The 19411-nt window shown below is 40.6% G+C and overlaps 2 protein-coding genes and 1 long non-coding RNA gene across 7 annotated transcripts in view; 1 reads left to right on the forward strand and 2 right to left on the reverse strand.

Moving 5' to 3' along the window:
• Positions 1-2147: 2147 nt before the first annotated feature.
• Positions 2148-3808, reverse strand: LOC120066752. Its single transcript, XR_005478793.1, has 2 exons — positions 3280-3808; positions 2148-3167 (listed from the first exon to the last, which is right to left on the reverse strand). It is a non-coding gene; the product is annotated as an uncharacterized LOC120066752 (long non-coding RNA).
• A 3810-nt stretch (positions 3809-7618) lies between these two features.
• LOC120066406 (complement C1q tumor necrosis factor-related protein 4-like) lies at positions 7619-12654 on the forward strand. The gene is made up of 2 exons (XM_039017753.1): positions 7619-7717; positions 10767-12654. Exons 1-2 carry the CDS (start codon positions 7687-7689, stop codon positions 11858-11860), a joined length of 1125 nt encoding a protein of 374 aa, XP_038873681.1. The 5' UTR covers positions 7619-7686; the 3' UTR covers positions 11861-12654.
• Positions 12655-18183: 5529 nt separating this feature from the next.
• The window catches only part of LOC120066407 (bile acid receptor-like), a 35526-nt gene continuing 34298 nt past the window's right edge, over positions 18184-19411 (reverse strand). For 4 of the 5 annotated variants that reach the window (XM_039017754.1, XM_039017758.1, XM_039017757.1 and 1 more), the window contains exons 9-10: positions 19111-19224; positions 18184-18822 (exon numbers count right to left, since the gene is read on the reverse strand). In XM_039017754.1, coding sequence (XP_038873682.1) covers positions 18584-18822; positions 19111-19224 — 353 coding nt within the window. In that variant the 3' untranslated portion in view covers positions 18184-18583. The remainder of the gene's footprint in view (positions 18823-19110; positions 19225-19411) is intronic. The other variant, XM_039017755.1, reaches the window with a different exon arrangement.

Raw genomic sequence — 19411 nt, forward strand, 5'->3', positions numbered from 1 at the left:
TCTTTTCTTTGGTTTGCATTGACAGCGAAAGGCGCGCGCACACACGTCTTCCGGTGTTCTGCAGTTCTGCGCCATGAGACGATCATTAAAGATTATTGGAAAATTGGAAAATGTAATTTTATTATGGTTAATGGGTATGATAAGTGACAGTGATTGATTGGACAGATCCCCATCTCATTCACATCCTTGTACTATATTTAGTACAATCAGAATGAGTTTTTCCCCACAAAAGGACTTTATTACAGATTTTAAACACATTTGTGCACAACATTTGAGAGAAATAAGCTTTTTGTGCGTATGGAACATTTCTGGGATCTTTTATTTCAGCTCATGAAACATGGGACCAACACTTTACATGTTGCGTTTATATATTTTGTTCAATTTAGTTACAAGTATCGACAGGCCACATTGAAATGTTAAGATTGACACTGGAAGTGTAATAGATAATGACAATCAAAGTTGACAATGGAATATTTCAGAATTAAATTGTTTAAAAGCATAGTATTGTTATTTGACCTGTTCTAAGCCCCAATATGCCAAATACCGTACATTCAGAAAGTATTCAGACCCCTTGACTTTTTCCACATTTTGTTACGTTACTGCCTTATTCTAAAATTGATTACATCTTTTTTTTCCTCATCAATTTACACACAATACACCATAATGACAAAGCAAAAACAGGTTTATAGAATTTTAGAAAATGTATTATTTTTTTTATTTTTATAATGCATTTACATAAATATTCAGATCCTTTACTCAGTACTTTATTGAAGCACACTCTGGCAGTGATTACAGCCTCAAGTCTTCTTGGGTATGACACTACAAGCTTGGCACACCTGATTTTGGGGAGTTCCTCCCATTCTTCTCTGCAGATCCTCTCATGCGCTGTCAGGTTCGATGGGAAGTGTCACTGCACAGCTATTTTCAGGTCTCTCCAGAGATGTTAGATCAGGTTCAAGTCCGGGCTCTGGCTGGGCCACTCAAGGACATTCAGAGACTTGTCCGGAAGCCACTCCTGTGTTGTCTTGGCTGTGTACTTTGGGTCATTGTCCTGTTGAAGGTGAACCTTTACTCCAGTCTGAGGTATTGTGTGTAGATTTATGAGGAAAATTGCTTATTTAACCGTCCTGTTGTGTTCCGGTCAAATTGGACCAATTTACAAGTTCTCTCTGAAAAATGTAGTTCATTAAATCTCATTGTCATAAGGTTCCATGACTTTGCCCACACAGGGCATCTGAACACACAAAATACATTTTGATAACTTTCTTTACATTTTGGGTGTTTTATTTAACTTTTGTACACCTGTGGTGTTCCCGGTATATAAAGCTTTTTTAAGACCTTGCTCACAATTCATTCTGTGGCAGCACAATGACCAAACTATATACTGTATGTGAGGCTCTTGATTATATCTTTGATCATGACACTGGCGAGGAGGAGAGTCCTTATTAAACTTTGACACAAAGTAGTCTGTGATAAATAGCACAATATGTTTCATCTGAGTATTTGTTATAGTCAAAATAATCCATATATGCTTTTAACTCAAAAACTAGTTGTATGAGCTCAGGTCAATGAGGCCTACAGGCCATAAATAGCAAATAGAAGTTCATAACTTGTAATGTTCACAAGAACTTAAGTTGATGAAAAGATCTAACACAATATGTGATAATATATTATGGACTTATAATCAGCTATAATGGGGTGGTCATTTTAGACCTGGAACACAGAATTAATTCACATGAAACAAACACAACAGGAGGTTTAATACATTTTAGAATAATGCTGTAATGTAACAATGTGGAGAAAGTCAAGGGTTCTGAAAACTTTCCAAATGCACTGTATATTATTCAACTCTTTGTCATTTGTGAAATAAAACAGTTTCTGTATTGTACTATATTTAGTCTTTGGACACATGGGGTTACTGTTTTTTTTCCACATTTCATGAATCAAATCCTGTTCAAATGATCAGATCTTATTATTATTTTTTTTTTTTAATCGCTTTGGTACTCCATTCAAAGGTATGTGGTACATTTTGACAAATCTTAGTACTAAACTCCAAACTGGTCACACAGCCAGTTTTTCATTAACAACCTGTCATTGTGCAGTCTTTTGGATTGTAAACCTCTCACCACACAACCATTGATTCAAAATAGAAGTTTGTGAAATTTAATGAGAAGATTAAACAATCACCAAAACATAATGATATCTTTCAATTTAGTTGTTTTAACTACCAGTTAATGCAATAGAAAACAATGCAAGATACGCGTTTCAAATCACCCTTAGAAGTGCTGAAAATAATATGCTACAGTACTGTAAATTACATAGTTTTCACATTAGGCAATACACTTACATTATCGAACAAAATTGACAGAAAATCTATAATTTACATAATATCTATCCAATGTGTAATCAAAGGTGTGCTCAATAAAAACATCCTCTACAATCATTCATGCAAAATATTTTTACGAAATAATTGCAACGTAGCTGTACTGACTGTAATCAAATGTAAGAAATTAAATGAAACGAATGAAAATAAATCCATTAATTTGGATCAAGCCTGTCTTAAGCATTTGGCCATAAATTCTTATCCACATCACAATGAATGTCCTCATTGTTCATGCAATCATGGGGAAAACCTTTTGGCATGGTGAATCCAAGCTTGACATTGGTCTGCATTGATGGTCTGCATTGATGTCTTCACATGCCTCACCTATGGCCAGGAGGGTGGCTCATGGGGATGGGTGGAAGTGTGATCGTACACACTTCCACCTCCATGCTGAAACAAATTCCTCAATAGGGTTGAGGAAAGTAGAGTATGGGGTCACGAATCGGGGATCGGCCCAATACCATGCCTCAACCCCCTCTGCATGGTGGAACCTGACATTGTCCCACACAATGACATACTGTATGGCCTGCTCAATTTAATTGAGAAACACAATGAGGTGTGCAGCATTGTAGGATCCAAGTAATGGCCTACATCCTACCACACCATCTTCAGAGATAGCTGCGCACATAGAGATGTTTAACCCACATTGTCCAGGGACTAGGACGGTCGCCCGTTGACTGATGAGGTTCCGCCCACGACACAAGTTTTTGGCCAGGTTGAAGCACGCTTCATGAACAAAGATATACTTGTGATGGTTCACAGCAGCATCAAGCACCATCACCCTCTAAAAATATATTTTGGTCAGTTATTTTTACAGTATAGTTCCAACATGATATTGTGAAGTAGCATGTGCATCAAATAGTAACAGTAATACAGTATACAGTATAGTGCTGTACCTGAACATACTCGGCCCGCAGTTGTTTTACCTGGTCATTGTTTCTCTTAAAAGGCACCAGGTAAATGTGTTTCATAGATACCTGGTGCCTTTTCAAAAGGTGGGCTATTATTGGTAGGCTGATGGATGCCACATTGTCGAAGGTGTCATCGTTCTCCTCAATTGCCTGCTTTGTTGGTAGGCTGATGGATGCCACATTGTCGAAGGTGTCATCGTTCTCCTCAATGGCCTGCTTTATTTAAGACAGCCGTATGTCATTCCCGGCCCTCACCATTTCCACCACCACCACAGGGTCTTCTGTCAATTCTGAGGATAGAACAGTAAGAACGCTGGAACATGTTTTGTGAATTTACCTGCATTACAAAATGTCACTTACTGTAAATGTAATGGTAAAGCATAGTGCATATCCTGAAGGCCTGCTTGCTGACCTCATCCCAGAGGATGCCTGGTTGCTCTTCAAAAGTACTTTCCTCACCATATTAAATAAGCATGCCCCATTTAAAATAATTTAGAACTAAGAACAGATATAGCCCTTGGTTCAACCCAGACTTGATTGACCAGCACAAAAACATCATGTGGCGTTCTGCATTAGCATTGAATAGCCACCGCGATATGAAACTTTTCAGGGAAGTCAGGAACCAATATACTCAGTCAGTTAGGAAAGCTAAGGCTAGCTTTTTCAAACAGAAAAATGCCTTGCCTCAAACAGAAATTTAATTCCAGAAAGTTTTGGGACACTAAAGTCCATGGAGAATAAGAGCACCTCCTCCCAGCTGCCCACTGCACTGTGGATAGGAAACACTGTCACCACCGATAAATCTACGATAGTTTCAATAAGCATTTTTATACGGCTGGCCATGCTTTCCACCTGGCTACCAACATCTCAGCAGCCCCTGCAGCAGCTTTCCCAAGCCCCCCTGCTTCTCCTTCACCCAAATCCAGACAGCTGATGTTCTGAAAGAGCTAAAAAAAAAAAAATCTGGATCCCTACAAATCAGCTGGGCTAGACAATCTGGACCCTCTCTTTCTAAAATTATCCACTGAAATTGTTGCAACCCCTACTACTTGCCTATTCAACCTCTTTCGTATCAGCGGAGATCCCCAAAGACTAGAACGCTGCCACGGTCTTCCCCCTCTTCAAAGGGGGAACGGGCAACACAAACAGAGAACACAGGAATAAATACACTGGGGATAATGGGGAAGATGGGCAACACCTGGAGGGGGGTGGAGACAAGCACAAAGACAGGTGAAACAGATCAGGGTGTGACAGTAGCATGCCTCACTCTGCATTGACTTGCATTGGATATGTTTCTGCTGTATAATGTACTCTAGAAGTGCGTGGGAGTGTGTGTGGAATACTTAAGACATTGTTTTTATATACAGTACCAGTCAAAAGTTGACACACCTACTCATTCCAGGGTTTTTCTTTATTTTTACTATTTTCTACATTGTAGAATAATAGTGAAGACATCAACACTATGAAATAACACATATGGATTCATATTGTAACCAAAAAAGTGTTAAACAAATCAAAATGTGTTTTATATTTGAAATTCTTCAAAGTAGGCACCCTTTGCCTTGATGACAGCGTTACACACGCTTGGCATTCTCTCAACCAGCTTCGTGAGGTAGTCACCTAGAATGCATTTCAATTAACAGGTGTTCCTTGTTGAACGTTAATTTGTGGAATTTCTTTCCTTCTTATTGTGTTTGAGCCAATCATTTGTGTTGTGACAAGGTAGGGGTGGTATACAGAAGATAGACCTATTTGGTAAAGGACCGAGTCCATATTATGTTAAGAACAACTCAAATAAGCAAAGAGAAACGACAGTCCATCATTACTTAAATACAGAAAATTAATAACTTTGAAAGTTTCTTCTAGTGCAGTCGCAAAAACCATCAAGTGCTATGATGAAACTGGCTCTCATGAGGACCACCACAGGAAAGGAAGACCCAGACTTACCTCTGCTGCAGAGGATAAGTTCATTAGAGTTACCAGACTCAGAAATTGCAGCCCAAATAAATGCTTCAGAGTTCAAGTAACAGACACATCTCAACATCAACTGTTTAGAGACTGCGTGAATCAGGCCTTCGTGGACGAATTGCTGCAAAGAAACCACTACTAAAGGACACCAATAATAAGAAGAGACTTGCTTGGGCCAAGAAACATGAGCAATGGACATTAGGCCAGTGGAAATCTGTAATTTGGTCTGATGAGTCCAAATTTGAGATTTTTGGTTCCAACCCCCATGTCTTTGTGAGACGCAGAGTAGGTGAACGGATTATCTCTGCATGTCTGGTTTCCATGGTGAAGCATGGATGAGGAGGTGTGATGGTTTTAGGGTGCTTTGCTGGTGACATTGTCAGTGATTTATTTAGAATTCAAGGCACACCGAACCAGCATGGCTACCACAGCACTCTACAGCGATACACCATCTGTTTTGCGCTTAGTGGGACTATCATTTGTTTTTCAACAGGACAATGACCCAACACCTCCAGGCTGTGTAAAGGCTATTTGACCAGGAAGGAGAGTGATGGAGTGTTGGATCAGATGACCTGGCCTCCACAATCACCTGACCTCAACCCAATTGAGATGTTTGGGATGAGTTGAACCGCAAAGGGAAGGAAAGCAGCCAACAAGTGCTCAGCATATGTGTGAACTCCTTCAAGGCTGTTGGAAAAGCATTCCTCATGAAGCTGGTTGAGAGAATGCCAAGAGTGTGCAAAGGTGTCATCAAGGCAAAGGGTAGCTACTTTGAACAATATAAAATATATTTTAATTAGTTTGACACTTTTTTGGTTACTACATGATTCCATGTGTTATTTCATAGTTTGATGTCTTCACTACTGTCACGTTTACTCCCGCTTCCCCTCTCCCGCACTCAACGTCGCCAGTTGTCTCATCATTACACACACCTGCCACCATCGTTATGCACACCTGCGCGTCATGACACTCACCTGGACTCCATCACCTTCCTGATTACCTCCCCTATATCTGTCACACGCTTTGTTTTTTTCCCCCATGCGTTATTGTTTCTGGTTATGTGTTTCATGTCTATACCTTACTCGTGTTAGTTATATTGTTAAATGTTCCGTTTATACGTAACTGACTTGCCCAGTTAAATAAAGGTTAAATAAAATAAATTATTAAACTCACCAACTGCGCTTGCTTTCCGACTTCCAGCGTACACGTTACAGAATAACACCTCAAAGGGAAGCAACAGGGATATTTTTTATTATATTGGTTACGTCGGGTCCGATTGCCGCTGCAACCGGGGATGCCTCAGCCGGCTCGTCAGGCTCCCATGCCTCAGCCGGCTCGTCAGGCTCCCATGCCTCAGCCGGCTCGTCAGGCTCCCATGCACTTGCTTTTTGACTCCCAGCGTACACGTTACATCTACAATGTAGAAAATAGTAAAAATAAAGAAAAACCCTTGAATGAGGTGTGTCCAAACTTTTGACTGGTACTGTATATTGGTCCAGACAATTATTAAGATCTGAAAAATAGAGATTACGCTGTAAAATGACTGTCTCCATTGAACTTGCTTATACTGCATATGCTATAGGTGTGTGTGGATTTCTTTAGATATTGTTTTAATATATATATATATATATATATATGTCTGGACAATCTATATAGCAAACATTTTTAAGATCTGATAATTTTAACATATATTCACATGAAATTATAAAAAACAGTAACCCAATGTGTCCAAAGACTAAATATAGTACAATATCAAAAACTCCCATTGTAGACAAGTGCTTTGGCCGATTGAAAACATGTCTTCAGATTTGTCCATCAGTAAGCTCAGAGAACATGTGTGCCAACATAAATGAAACATTTCCGTTATGGACATGAATGAGATTAAGTCAGTGATGCTTGTTAAAACATCTGTGATTAATTTTGTTTCATGTTAGTCCTACTGTTGCTGTGAAATAGACATAGTAGGCTTTGGCTCCATCACTCAGGCACCCTGTCCCTTTTGGATCAATTTCAAAGTGTAAGTCATTTCTTGCTGAGGGTGCCAATTGAAAGGACTATGCTTTTATTTATTTTTTTCACTTTATTGAGCATGTGGTGCTCTACAATCTAAAACCAGTATCATGGTTGTTTTTAAGGATGATAAACTCAACACAATGTGGACTAGATGTTCTGTTCCCTTATGAGACTAAACAAACCTGTGTATTTCCTCCCTTCAATGATAAACTACCAGACCAGGATGCAGGGCTCAGCAGTGTAAAATGGGACCCATGGAGCTCCACCTCTTGACTCATCCCAATGGACATATACCATTGCGCAATGGGTTGACGGTGAGGCTAGGGGGGTGGACATTAGCTAAGCAGCACAGTGGTAGGTACTTTGGGGAAAGGCTGACGAGAGAGAGAAGGTGACCAGCTGACTACAGACATGCACACTCTGTACCAGAACACGAGAACAGGTATTGTATTGTTTGTATTTCTCTGTCATTAGCTGTCATGTCAATTACATAGACTGTATATATAAAGGTTCCAATACAGAAGTTATGATTTTGTGAGATGTAAGAGCTATGGGATTGTTGCTGCTGTATTTCTGTAAGAATCAAAACTAAATCTGACCTCATTCAAATAATTTGTAAGAGTTTACTGTTTGTTTGATTTCGACACTGATTTCTTTGTAATTGCCATATCTTAAAATATGTTCTGGGGCGAAATGTTTCCACATCCCTAAATAGAACATAGTTTGACTTTTGAATATTCTCTTGAAGTAAAAATAAATATCTACATTTTCAGTTTGAATTTTGGCAGTTGATAAGCCTCTTGTCAACTGTTCCGTTCTTTCAGTATAGGTTTCACAGAGTTCAACTTATTGAAACACACAGATTTCAGTGCTAATGTATATACAAAAGTATGTGGACATCCCTTCAAATTAGTAAATTTGGCTATTTCAGCCACACTGGTTGCTGACAGGTGTATAAAATCGAGCATGCAGCCATGCAATCTCCATAGACAAACATTGGCAATAGAATGGCCTTACTGAAGAGCTCAGTGACTTTCAACGTGGCACCGTCATAGGATGACAACTTTCCAACAAGTCAGTTCGTCAAATTTCTGCCCTCCCAGAGCTGCCCCGGTCAACTGTAAGTGCTGTTATTGTGGAAACGTGTAGAAGCAACAATGGTTCAACCACGAAGTGGTAGGCCACACAAGCTCACAGAATGGGACTGCCGAGTGCTGAAGCATGTAGGGCTGTTGGAACACTCACTACCGAGTTCCAAACTGCCTCTGGAAGCAACGTCAGCACAAGAACTGTTCGTCAGGGGCTTCATGAAATGGGTTTCCATGGCCGGGCAGCCGCACAGAAGCCTAAGATCACAATGCGCAATGCCAAGCGTTGGCTGGAGTGGTGTAAAGCTCACTGCCATTGGACTCTGGAGCAGTGAAAACGCGTTCTCTGGAGTAATGAATCACGCTTCACCATCTGGCAGTCCGACGGACAAATCTGGGTTTAGCGGATGCCAGGAGAATGCTACCTGCACCAATGCATAGTGCCAACTGTAAAGTTTGGTGAAAGAGGAATAATGGTCTGGGCTGTTTTTCATGGTTCGGTCTAGGCCCCTTAGTTCCAGTGAAGGGAATTCTTAACGCACACAATGACATTCTAGGTGATTCTGTGCTTCCAACTTTGTGGCAACAGTTTGGGGGAGGCCCTTTCCTGTTTCAGTATGCCAATGCCTCAGTGCACAAAGCAATGTCCATACAGAAATGGTTTGTCGAGATCGGTGAGGAAGAACTAGACTGGCCTGCACAGAGCCCTGACCTCAACCCCATTGAACACCTTTGGGATGAATTGGAACGCCGACTGTGAGTCAGGCCTAATCGCCTAACATCAGTGCCCTACCTCACTAATGCTCTTGTGGCTGAATGGAAACAAGTCACCACAGCGATGTTCCAACATCTAGTGGAAAGCCTTCCCAGAAGAGTGGAGGCTGTTGTAGCAGCAAAGAGGGGGCCAACTCAATATTAATGCCCATGAATTTGGAATGAGATTTTCGACGAGCAGCTGTCCACATACTTTTGGTAATGTAGTGTATCATTACAGTGATCATGAATGAACATTACAGGCAATAATGGTAGACATATGAAAGTAACCAGGTTTAAAACCTCAGGTTATAAGACTGTAATTACTGGTGGTAATGTACTGTATATTTTCTTTACTAGGTGCAAGTTTTCCATACGTTTAGTGCAAGAGCAGCTGTACAGAATATGGGTCGGCTCTCTGGATTTGTTGGAGCTTTAGTAATAAAATAAAAATAAGTGATTAAATGTTTTACATAAGCAAAATCTACTTTAAAATATATTAATGAATTGTTCATTGAGTGATATACTGTTTGTTTTCTCATACTCAGTTAGCTCAATCCCATTTGATGAGTAATAATGACATTTCTTAGAGGATGTCAAATGCTCCAGAAAAGAGGCATAATTCATCAGTGAAGCCATAACTATTCTGGGATGGGAGATCCCCACCCTTTCAACCATGCGTCTACCAGAGCTAGAAATAACAGGTTAGAAATAACACAGACAGAACATCAAGTAACAATAGGAAGCTGCTGAAACATTTGCTTAGGCCCTGAAATGACAACTTGCTTCAACATTTCCACAGTGCCTTTTATAACAGTCTAATCAAGATTCAAAAATATATAAATGTATAACATAATGATAAAGTATTGAAGCTTGTTGTCCTGAAAACAACCTCATTCCCACAATTGACCCACAACATATCCCTCCCATGGTCTCACTGATCTTTCGTCCGCCAATTGTCCACCATGTCAAAAGGCTTTATACAACAAAAAAAATTGTCCCTAACCCACAATACCCTTGATGCCCTGCCCCACATCGTTCCCCATCCCAAATGTTCCATTGTCCAGACACACAGGAACATATGAACCAGGGTCTAATCTAGTCCGTTTTCTCAGTGCACATAGAGAACAGACAATACCAGCTGAATTAGAGGAGCTGTTGCTTCCACAGGGCATCTGATTTAATGAGCAGGATCTATCCTGACAGGGCTCAACCAGACTTCCTAACCCACTCATATAGTATTTCAGCCAGCCCATCACACAATGCGCAATCTTAGCTTGTAATCTTGCCTTTTTTAACAGAATAATAAAAAATAAAAAAAGGTTTACATTGTGAAAGTGTGAAATGCTCTGCAGGAATAAACTATTTTGCCCAATTTGACTGTATAAGGTACAACATTTTACAATCAGCAAAAAAATCTATCTTTTCAAAAACTCGAAAAGTATGGAGTTAATAAGGTGGACTGCCAAAGAAGAAAACTGTGGCTTGATGTTTCCAAGCAACAACAAAAAAGCTACATTGTTACAATGAAACAGCTGGTTGAAGCAAAAATAGAATAAAATAGCCAGACTGGCTGATAAATATAACTGTTGTAAATAGTTTTTGAAGGAAAATAAAGTATTTTTACTCATTGTTGTTTATCTCTCCAAGTTGAACGGACATCATGGAGCAGTCCTTGGCACCTGGCTTGTTTACTGGGCATACTCAGCTTCCTGGGGTCTGTCACACCCCTCCATGTAGCTCCTGTGACGATGGGCCTCCGCTCCTCCTTCTCGGCCACACGGACCAATAGCATCCTAGGAGGCACCCAGAAGGCTGTGACCTTCAACAGGCTCCTGGTCAACGCAGGAAGTGACTTCAACCCAGACACCGGCCACTTCCGCTGCAGAATCCCTGGGGCTTATTACTTCTCTTTCACAGTGGGGAAATATCCCAAGAAGATGCTATCTGTCATACTGGTGAAGAATGGGCAGGAGGTGCAGGCTATGGCCTACGATGACTACAAAAAGAAAGGGCGGAAGGTCCAGAGTCAAAGTGTCATGATCAGCCTGAGGGCCATGGACACAGTGTGGCTGATGCTGCAGGACAGTCCTCAGCATGCTCTCTACAGCACAGCTGGCCCTTACATTACCTTCACCGGTTACCTGGTGTACCCCGACATCCCAACACCTGGCTATCTCAACAACCACCTATCCCTGCCAGGGCAGCCTTACCCCAACCCCAACTGCCTTCCTCCTGGAGACCACAGGCATGGCTTGAGCGGTAGTGCTAAGGCCCCTGAAGAGCCTCGCTCTGCCTTTTCCGTGGCCAGGACATCCCCGGTCCTGGGGGAGAATGGTGGCGGGCACCAAGAGAAGGAGCCTCTGACCTTCGACGTGGAGTACGTCAACATTGGAGCGCACTTCAACAAGACGTCGGGCCGCTTCACCTGCCGCTACCCTGGGGCCTACTACTTTGCCTTCACGGTGGGGAAGCATCCGCACAGGGCAGTGTCAGTCAAGCTGATGACGGGCCACGGCGAGGTGCAGGCCATGGTGTTCGACGAGGACATGTCCAGAAGGAGGGAGATGCAGAGCCAGAGTCTGCTGCTGCCGCTGCGTAGAGGGGACACTGTGTGGCTCTACAGCCAGCAGGATGAGCGCTATGCCGTCTACAGCAACCAGGGACGCTACACCACCTTCTCAGGCTTCCTGGTCTACCCAGACGCTGAGCCCACCACCACAGCCAGCCAGGACCAGGACTAGGACAGAACTCACGTCTGAGGGCTCTGAGTTCTTCAAAACACACTGGACCCTCCTTCAAATGTACATGGTGCTATGGTTACAAAACCAAAGTTGTGAAAGTGCGAATGCTTTAAAGGCTTTGTGTAGAACCGCTGCAGTCACTTTCTGGGTGTGGATTGAACAACAGCAGCAACCGCTGAAAAATGGGGCAAAGATGTACATATCTTATACACAGATACACATTTGTTTGCTCTTCTATTGATTAAATAGCAATTTCCTTTGAAGTATTATATCATTCCACAACATGGTGTTGTGAGTCATTTTTTGTTGTTGATACATCGACAAGCTTATGACTTTATCACACATAATCATGTAATGTTTCTTATTATAAGCACATTTTCTGTAAAACGATGGAAAATGTTATGTGTTTGGCTGTGTTCAAACCAAAGTTATAGGCAATATGTTAGTATATGATGCTGGACCATCAGGATTCCTTGGATACCTCATGAATCTCATTGACTTTTTTTTCTCATTCACCAAAGGATATGAGTTATAATAAGTAGAGCTTTCCTATGTAATCTTTATATATACAGACTTTTTTAGTGACAGAATTATATATCCTTACTGAGCAGATGTTTATGCAAGTCTCAGAACTCATAAAACCATTTAATACTTTAACTTCTGTAGTGATTGCACTGAGTAGAGACTACTGTGTAAATACTGTATAGTTTGCCTGACTGACTGTATGGAGTTAGATAACCTGAATGTGATGTAGTTATGATTGTTTGATCTATTCTGAATGCATAGTGATTAAAGGTCAATTTACAAGATTATCAGGAACTCAACATTCTCTACCAGTGTTAGCGATTCTCAAGCCTTTCTCAAGTTTATCTGAGATTATTTTCCTGAGGTCAAACAAATACATTGTTCAGATTTGATGTAAGAATTCAGATGAGTTATCACTATCCATTTTGTAAATAGCACAGCTGCATGACATAAACAATTGTCAATACAGTAATTCAGAGGTAAATACAGTACATACCACAGGTAGTAGGTAGTTAACATAGCTTACTACTACATAGCTTACTACATATTCAGATATGTGTTCAAAAGAGCGTAACATTGCTGATCCTGAGTAGTTGACTTCATGTGCAGTTTGCTCAATTTGAACAGGCACTCCTTGAAACCTCAGACTTTAGCAAAGCACTTTCTAACTTTGCTTGACAAACAACATGCAGGCAATATTTGTTCTGAATTCAACAAGCAGTATTTACTCTGTCGTCCTCATCTCAAGTGTGGACATAAGGCTGCAAAAATCTTCTGCCACTGGAGTCTATCTTTGGCTGCAGCTTGCACCCTATCCTATGAGAGACCCAATGCTTCCAGCTCAGCCACCATTATCCATCACCTACTAGCAGTGGATTATCCAATATCAGACACTCATTTAAACCACACAGTCACTGCTACTGAGCCATGCAACCGGATTCTGAATGCACAGAAACCTGACCCTGTTTGTCTCTTCTATGAGCGTAATCTGTGAAGCGTTGAGAGTTAGAGGATAAAGACACACAACTACATATCAAGGATGATATTGCTATGATTTATACAATGATTTTGATGACTTTCTGACTTATGACTTCAAAGTCAACAAGATGATCCGAAAAAATATTTACTTACTACATTTACCTGCTTCTCATCAACTGAATCCTGCTATGAGTGTTTCACAAGTCTTCTCCTAGTCTTGGATTCTGTGTCCACAAATGCCACAAAATGGATCCGAGGGTAGATAAAATAATAAAACAAATTGAACAACAATGTAATAGCTGTTTAAGAATTTAAAGAAAATGGGACATACTGTACAGTTCATGCTATTAAAGCTAGAATCCTTTGAAACAATAACAAAGCGGTCACCTCAACTGTGTTTTGGTAAAAAGCTGAGGGATGGGTATGGAGAAATTGTATCACTCTCAAATTCATAGACAGAGCTATGGATGCAAGAACTGACCATCCATGATATCAACATTATAGTTTTAACCATGTTTTGTTTACATTTACTTTGTTTATAAACATAAAAAAAAGCTTGTATTTTGAGTTCTGATGGGGTACAACAGTTGAACTAAACTCATGAGGCATTTATAAGTTATTTCCCGAAGAATCAGTCATTTATATGTCCGAAAATGGATGTAGCAACCAAGGATTTCAGATTTAAATCAGTGTTAAATTTAAATTAAATCACAGTGTACAACAGAGAGTATTTTGTATTTGAGTGTTTAGAATTGGATGAAAACTAAAGACAGATTTAAAACATAATCACCTGTGATACACCCTGGCAAAGAACTACACCAGTAGCAAGGATGTAAAGCTCAACCAATCCATCAGTCCCAGAGGATCCAGGTAGATATGAGTCCCAGTCTGGGAAAAATTGAGATGGAGATTTGGGATTCTGATGTAGACCGAGGTTCCAAAGACCTAATAACAGAATGTTGCCACCAGCCACATGGCAGTGCAGATTAAATAGTTAAACGTCATCTATATAAAACAGGGGAGAGGGTGTATTCATTAAAGGTGTCATTGAAGTAAATGTGGGTGTCACACCCTGATCTGTTTCACCTGTCTTGTGCTTGTCTCCACCCCCCACCAGGTGTCTCTTATTTTTCCCCATTTTCCCCTGTGTATTTATACCTGTGTTTTCGGTTTGTCTTTTTCCAGTTTGTCTTGTTTTGTCAGGTCTTACCAGCTGTCAGAGTCGTGTGTATAGGTGGCAGGGAAGTCAGGCGCAGGAGAATCAAACTTAAGGTAATGGAGTTGTTTAATAACAATAAATAAAACATAACTCCGAAACTATAATAACAATAAAACAAAGTGGGTACGAGGACCCGTCGCGCACCAATACAAACGAAACTGAACATCAAACAATCTCTGACAAAGACATGAGGGGAAACAGAGGGTTAAATACACAACAGGTAATGAGTGGGATTGAAACCAGGTGTGTAGGAAGACAAGACAAAACCAATGGAAAATGAAAATTGGATCAATGATGGCTAGAAGACCGGTGACGTCGACCGCCGAGCACCGCCCGAACAAGGAGAGGCTTCAACTTCGGCAGAAGTCGTGACACCAGCATGTATCCCGTTTCCCCTGCGTTGAAGTTTTGTTTTCTAGTCTTCCCGGTTTTGACCTTTCTGCCTGTCCTGACCCTGAGCCCACCTGCCATTCTGTCCCTGATTGACTCTGCCTTGGATTACGAACCTCTGCCTGCCCTCAACCTGCCTTTTGCCTGCCACCGTATATTCAATAAATCTCTGAGACTTGAACCATTTGCCATCTGGGTCTCATCCTAAGTCATGATAGTGGGACTCAAAGCTCACATCATTGGTGGGGTTATTCGTTGGCCTGTATTTGTCCAGCCTATTAAAGAAAGAGGTCATTCATCATTCTATCATTTGTGGGAAAGAATTATTGCTTTCAGACTTTACCTGAAAATGTGGATTATTATTTTCATCATCTCGTCACAGGTCTCTGTAACTGGATCTGTTTCCCTAGTGATGAAGGAAATACAGTATTATAAACACACACCACACACACACCACACATATACACACAAACATACACTTTCTCACACTTCACAGAAACTGGACAAATCCTACCTTTTTTGCTTTCTGTCCTTCTGAATCTCAAAACGTATGTTGAGCAGCATGGTCTGTTCCAGAAAGGCCCCCTTGTGGATCTTCCATACAAACAGGTCTTGGGTCCACTCAATGCACTGGGTCTGGAGGAACCAGATGTGCCCAGTGGACAGCATCAAACCCACCCCCTAACAGAGGGACGTACGCCCCCCACCACAGCCGAAGTGACCAGGAGTCGGACCAGGCTGGAGAGAATACATACCACATTCCTGGATCTCCCAATGTCCTCAGGATACTGTACAGAGACAAAGTGGGTCCCAGTGATGGCCATGCCAACCCAAAGGCCCATCTCTCTGTGCTGTTCTCCCAGCAGGTAACTCAGGGCAAAGAGCAGGAAGCCTATCAGAATGAGGCCGATAGAGAGGATGGAGGGAATTGTGAATCAATTCTGCTCTCTGGCAACATACTGGGCACCCACCTGGAGGACTGAGGACAGGAAGACAACACTGTTCAACAAGAGGGTGCATGGAATTTGGCCAGCGGGAACCGTGTTGGTGGTGTTGCTCGACAGTGTTATCAGAAGCAGAAAGCATGACTGCAAAATAATCAAAATAACATCAGTTGTACAGGGTTTTATCTAGACCTTGAACTAACCAGAAAATAAATAGACTCTATTTCATACATTTACATAAAATACTGTATGTTGAAATGAATTTTTAGTTAATGTACTCACAGAATCTGTTTTTTTAATGAATAACATCTGAAAAAGTAATATCACAGAAAACTGTTTCCTAAAACATTTCTTAAAATCAATAAAAATATAACTTGTATAGCTTTTTTGCTTTTAAATCATCTATAAAAATAACATTTTGATCCCCAGGCAACTTCTTTTGTGTATGATGCATTTTGTGCATCATACACAAATATAGGAGTTGTGAGACCCCATGTAGGTAAAGTAAACTCAGTGACGGGAAAAAAATAATACAAGTGTTTCATTGCTTAAGTTCATAGCCCTGATTTCCAAAGCTAAATACACATTGTTGAAACGGGTGTCTCAAAATGTTATGCACGCAACGTTCCCAATTGTGACAAATGAGAGTGTTCTCACAGTAAATCAGCATAATAAGCACTTACATTTTCTGAAGCAGAGGATGGACCATGTTCTTAGAACTGCTATGTGTCCCCAACCTTTGCCATTTATTGAGGAGGGACATTTGTCACATGTTTCCTTTTTTCTTTTGTTTGTTACTTTGATCTTCAAATTCCAGGAATATTATGGGTTTCTCAACCAATTGAACTACATTACAAATGCATGAATGTGTCAAACAAATGCTGTAGCGAACCTGAAGCAGAGCTTCTTTTCTTTCCTCGCTGTTTTTTAATGATCAGGTCAGTGTTCTTCCCTTTAGTTCCCAATTTTAGTAGAGGTCAGTGGTTTCAGTGGTGTACTTTACTTTACTATTAATATTTTTTTAAACTTTTACTCCATTATATTCCTAAGGAAAATATGTACTTTTTTACTTTGGATACATTTTTCATGACACCAAAAGTACTCATTTACATTTTGAATGCTGAGGCAGGACAGAATTATGGTCCAATGTACGCACATATCAATATACCGCATTGTCATCCCTACTGCTTATGATCTGGCAAACTCACTAAACACAAATACACAGTTTGTAAATCATGTCTGAGTGTTGGAGTGTGTTTTTGTTTGTCCGTATATAAAAAAACAAGAAAATCGTGCCGACATGGTTTGCTTAATATAAGGAATTTGATGTATGGCATTTATTTTTACTTTGTTCTTTACTCAAGCATGATAATTTAATAATTTTTACACCACTGTACTTAAGTACATTTAAAACCAGATACTTTTATACTTTTACTCAATATTGGGAAAGTATTTTACATGGTGACTTTTACTTTTACTTGAGTGATTTTATATTAAGGTATCTTTACTTTTAGTCAAGTATGACAATTTGTTACTTTTCCCACCACTGTTAGAGGTATTGTCACAAGGGTATGCAAATTAAAGATATAAAAAGAAAGAGTCATTGGGAGCATTTTTGATAATACATGTGAATATTTACTCACATAATTGGGTCAGATTGTTAGATTCATGACACAGGTTTCCAGAAGGGATACCAGGAAGCAGGTGCCATTTGCATGTCAGTCTGATTGTAAACCATTATAATCATTCCTTAATCTATCTGAATATAAACAGTATCCTTAACGTAAGAATATGTCATATGTGTGCTATCTGAACAATGAACAATCTGAGCAATGGCATTGTTCATGAACAAGGGCTTCTCTTTAATGTATTGTATCTGAACATAAACAGGGGATATGATATCATGCTATCGACAAGCAATCATATTGGGAAAGTCTGAAATATGACCCCATAGGTTCCACATGAGGTTAAAATCCTAATTTTAATTATATTTGCCACCACAGTAGTAACTATGTTACAGGAGTATTCCAATCTAGTTATGTTGTGAGAAATATTTCAGCAAGTGTAAACATCTGTGGTTCATAACTAGGTTATGAGGTGAGCTTAGTTTGACTACCCAAACTGAATGATTATGGGGCGGTTTCCAAATTAAGCCTGGACTTAAAAGCAATGTCAATGAATATTCTCCACTCAGCGTGCTTACGGGAAACCTTCCCAATGAGTATAAACACAATTAAAGGACAATAACATGACTACAGTAAACAAAGTCTATCAGTCAAAATATGTTTAATGAGTGATTAAAACATGAATTGTCAATGCTATATAAGTCCATTATCCCGTTGGGAGATCTTTTCTTTAAATAATATCTCCAAGTTTCTTTGGCAACAGGTGGTCACATTCAAGTAGTCCATCACAAAAGCTCACAGAAGACCTGAGCATAGCCTACACGACATTCCTTCACATCTCAAGCGGTGTTAAGTCCAAAGTCAGAACATCGGAAATGGTAAAATGGTCAGCTTCTGAAAAGGTTGCAGCATCTGAAATGGTCAAAGGAGTCACTAAGGTGAAATGTTTGTTTTTCCTCTCCTCTCCCTCATCCACCCATCCATCCATCCACCCATCCATCCACCCATCCATCCGTCCATCCATGCAGCCTCTGTGTACCATTTACTGTACGTCCCAGATCTCGCAGAGGAGGGGTGTGAACTTGTGGTCGCTCATGCGCCAGGAGGTGAGCATCTCAGCATGGTGGTGGTTGAGTGTCCGCAGCTCAGTCAGACGGCCCAGGAGACGGGCAAAGTGCTGGGGCTCCAGCGGGTGCTGCATGGCACAGAACCTCCTGAGCACCTCCAACATGGGCTCCTGCAGCCTCTCCACCGCCTGCTGGCCCTTCACGTACGGCCGGTCTGTAGAGGAGATGAAAGGGAAGTTCAATATTTTACAACTAAATGATAGATCGTTTCTCACCCTGAAAGTAGTCTATGGAGAAGGAGAAACTGTATTTCATAGTTCGGTTTACAAACTTCAAATAACTTTAGCCATCGCTAGCTGAGAAGGAGTGATAGGGGGCATTCAACACATTTTTAAAAAGGCCCAATCACCTTTCAGTAAGGTCAAACCAAATAATCAAGTTGATTTTTGTTGATTTGACAATGACATTTTAACTTGTGCCACATGCCCAGGTGGCAGCTCACCTGGTGACAGGATGGTAATGGCGGTGAGGAGGGCGTGTTCTTCCTGCATCATCTGGAGTTCCCCGATGCTTTTATAGAAGGTGAACATGGGTGTAATAAACTCCTCTGATATGCCTGGAAAACATGTGGAGGTGCATGATCAATACACAACCACTGGATGGCAGTGTTGTCCATAGATGCAGTATGGATCACAGGGGAATGGGTTCAAACATTGTTCAACGGCATAGATAATATACTGATATCTAGTATAATTCCCATAACGTCCCACTGTAATGAACCAAAATATGGGATATAAAATTAA

This window comes from Salvelinus namaycush, chromosome 21 (genome assembly GCF_016432855.1).
Source record: "Salvelinus namaycush isolate Seneca chromosome 21, SaNama_1.0, whole genome shotgun sequence".
NCBI classification, from domain to species: Eukaryota; Metazoa; Chordata; class Actinopteri; order Salmoniformes; family Salmonidae; genus Salvelinus; species Salvelinus namaycush.

Excerpts from the sequence above, each read along its gene's own strand:
- LOC120066406 (XM_039017753.1), top strand. The coding sequence starts at position 7,687 with ATGCACACTCTGTACCAGAACACGAGAACAG. Across the intron at positions 7,718-10,766 it reads GTACCAGAACACGAGAACAG|TTGAACGGACATCATGGAGC; the intron begins GTATTGTATTGT and ends TATCTCTCCAAG.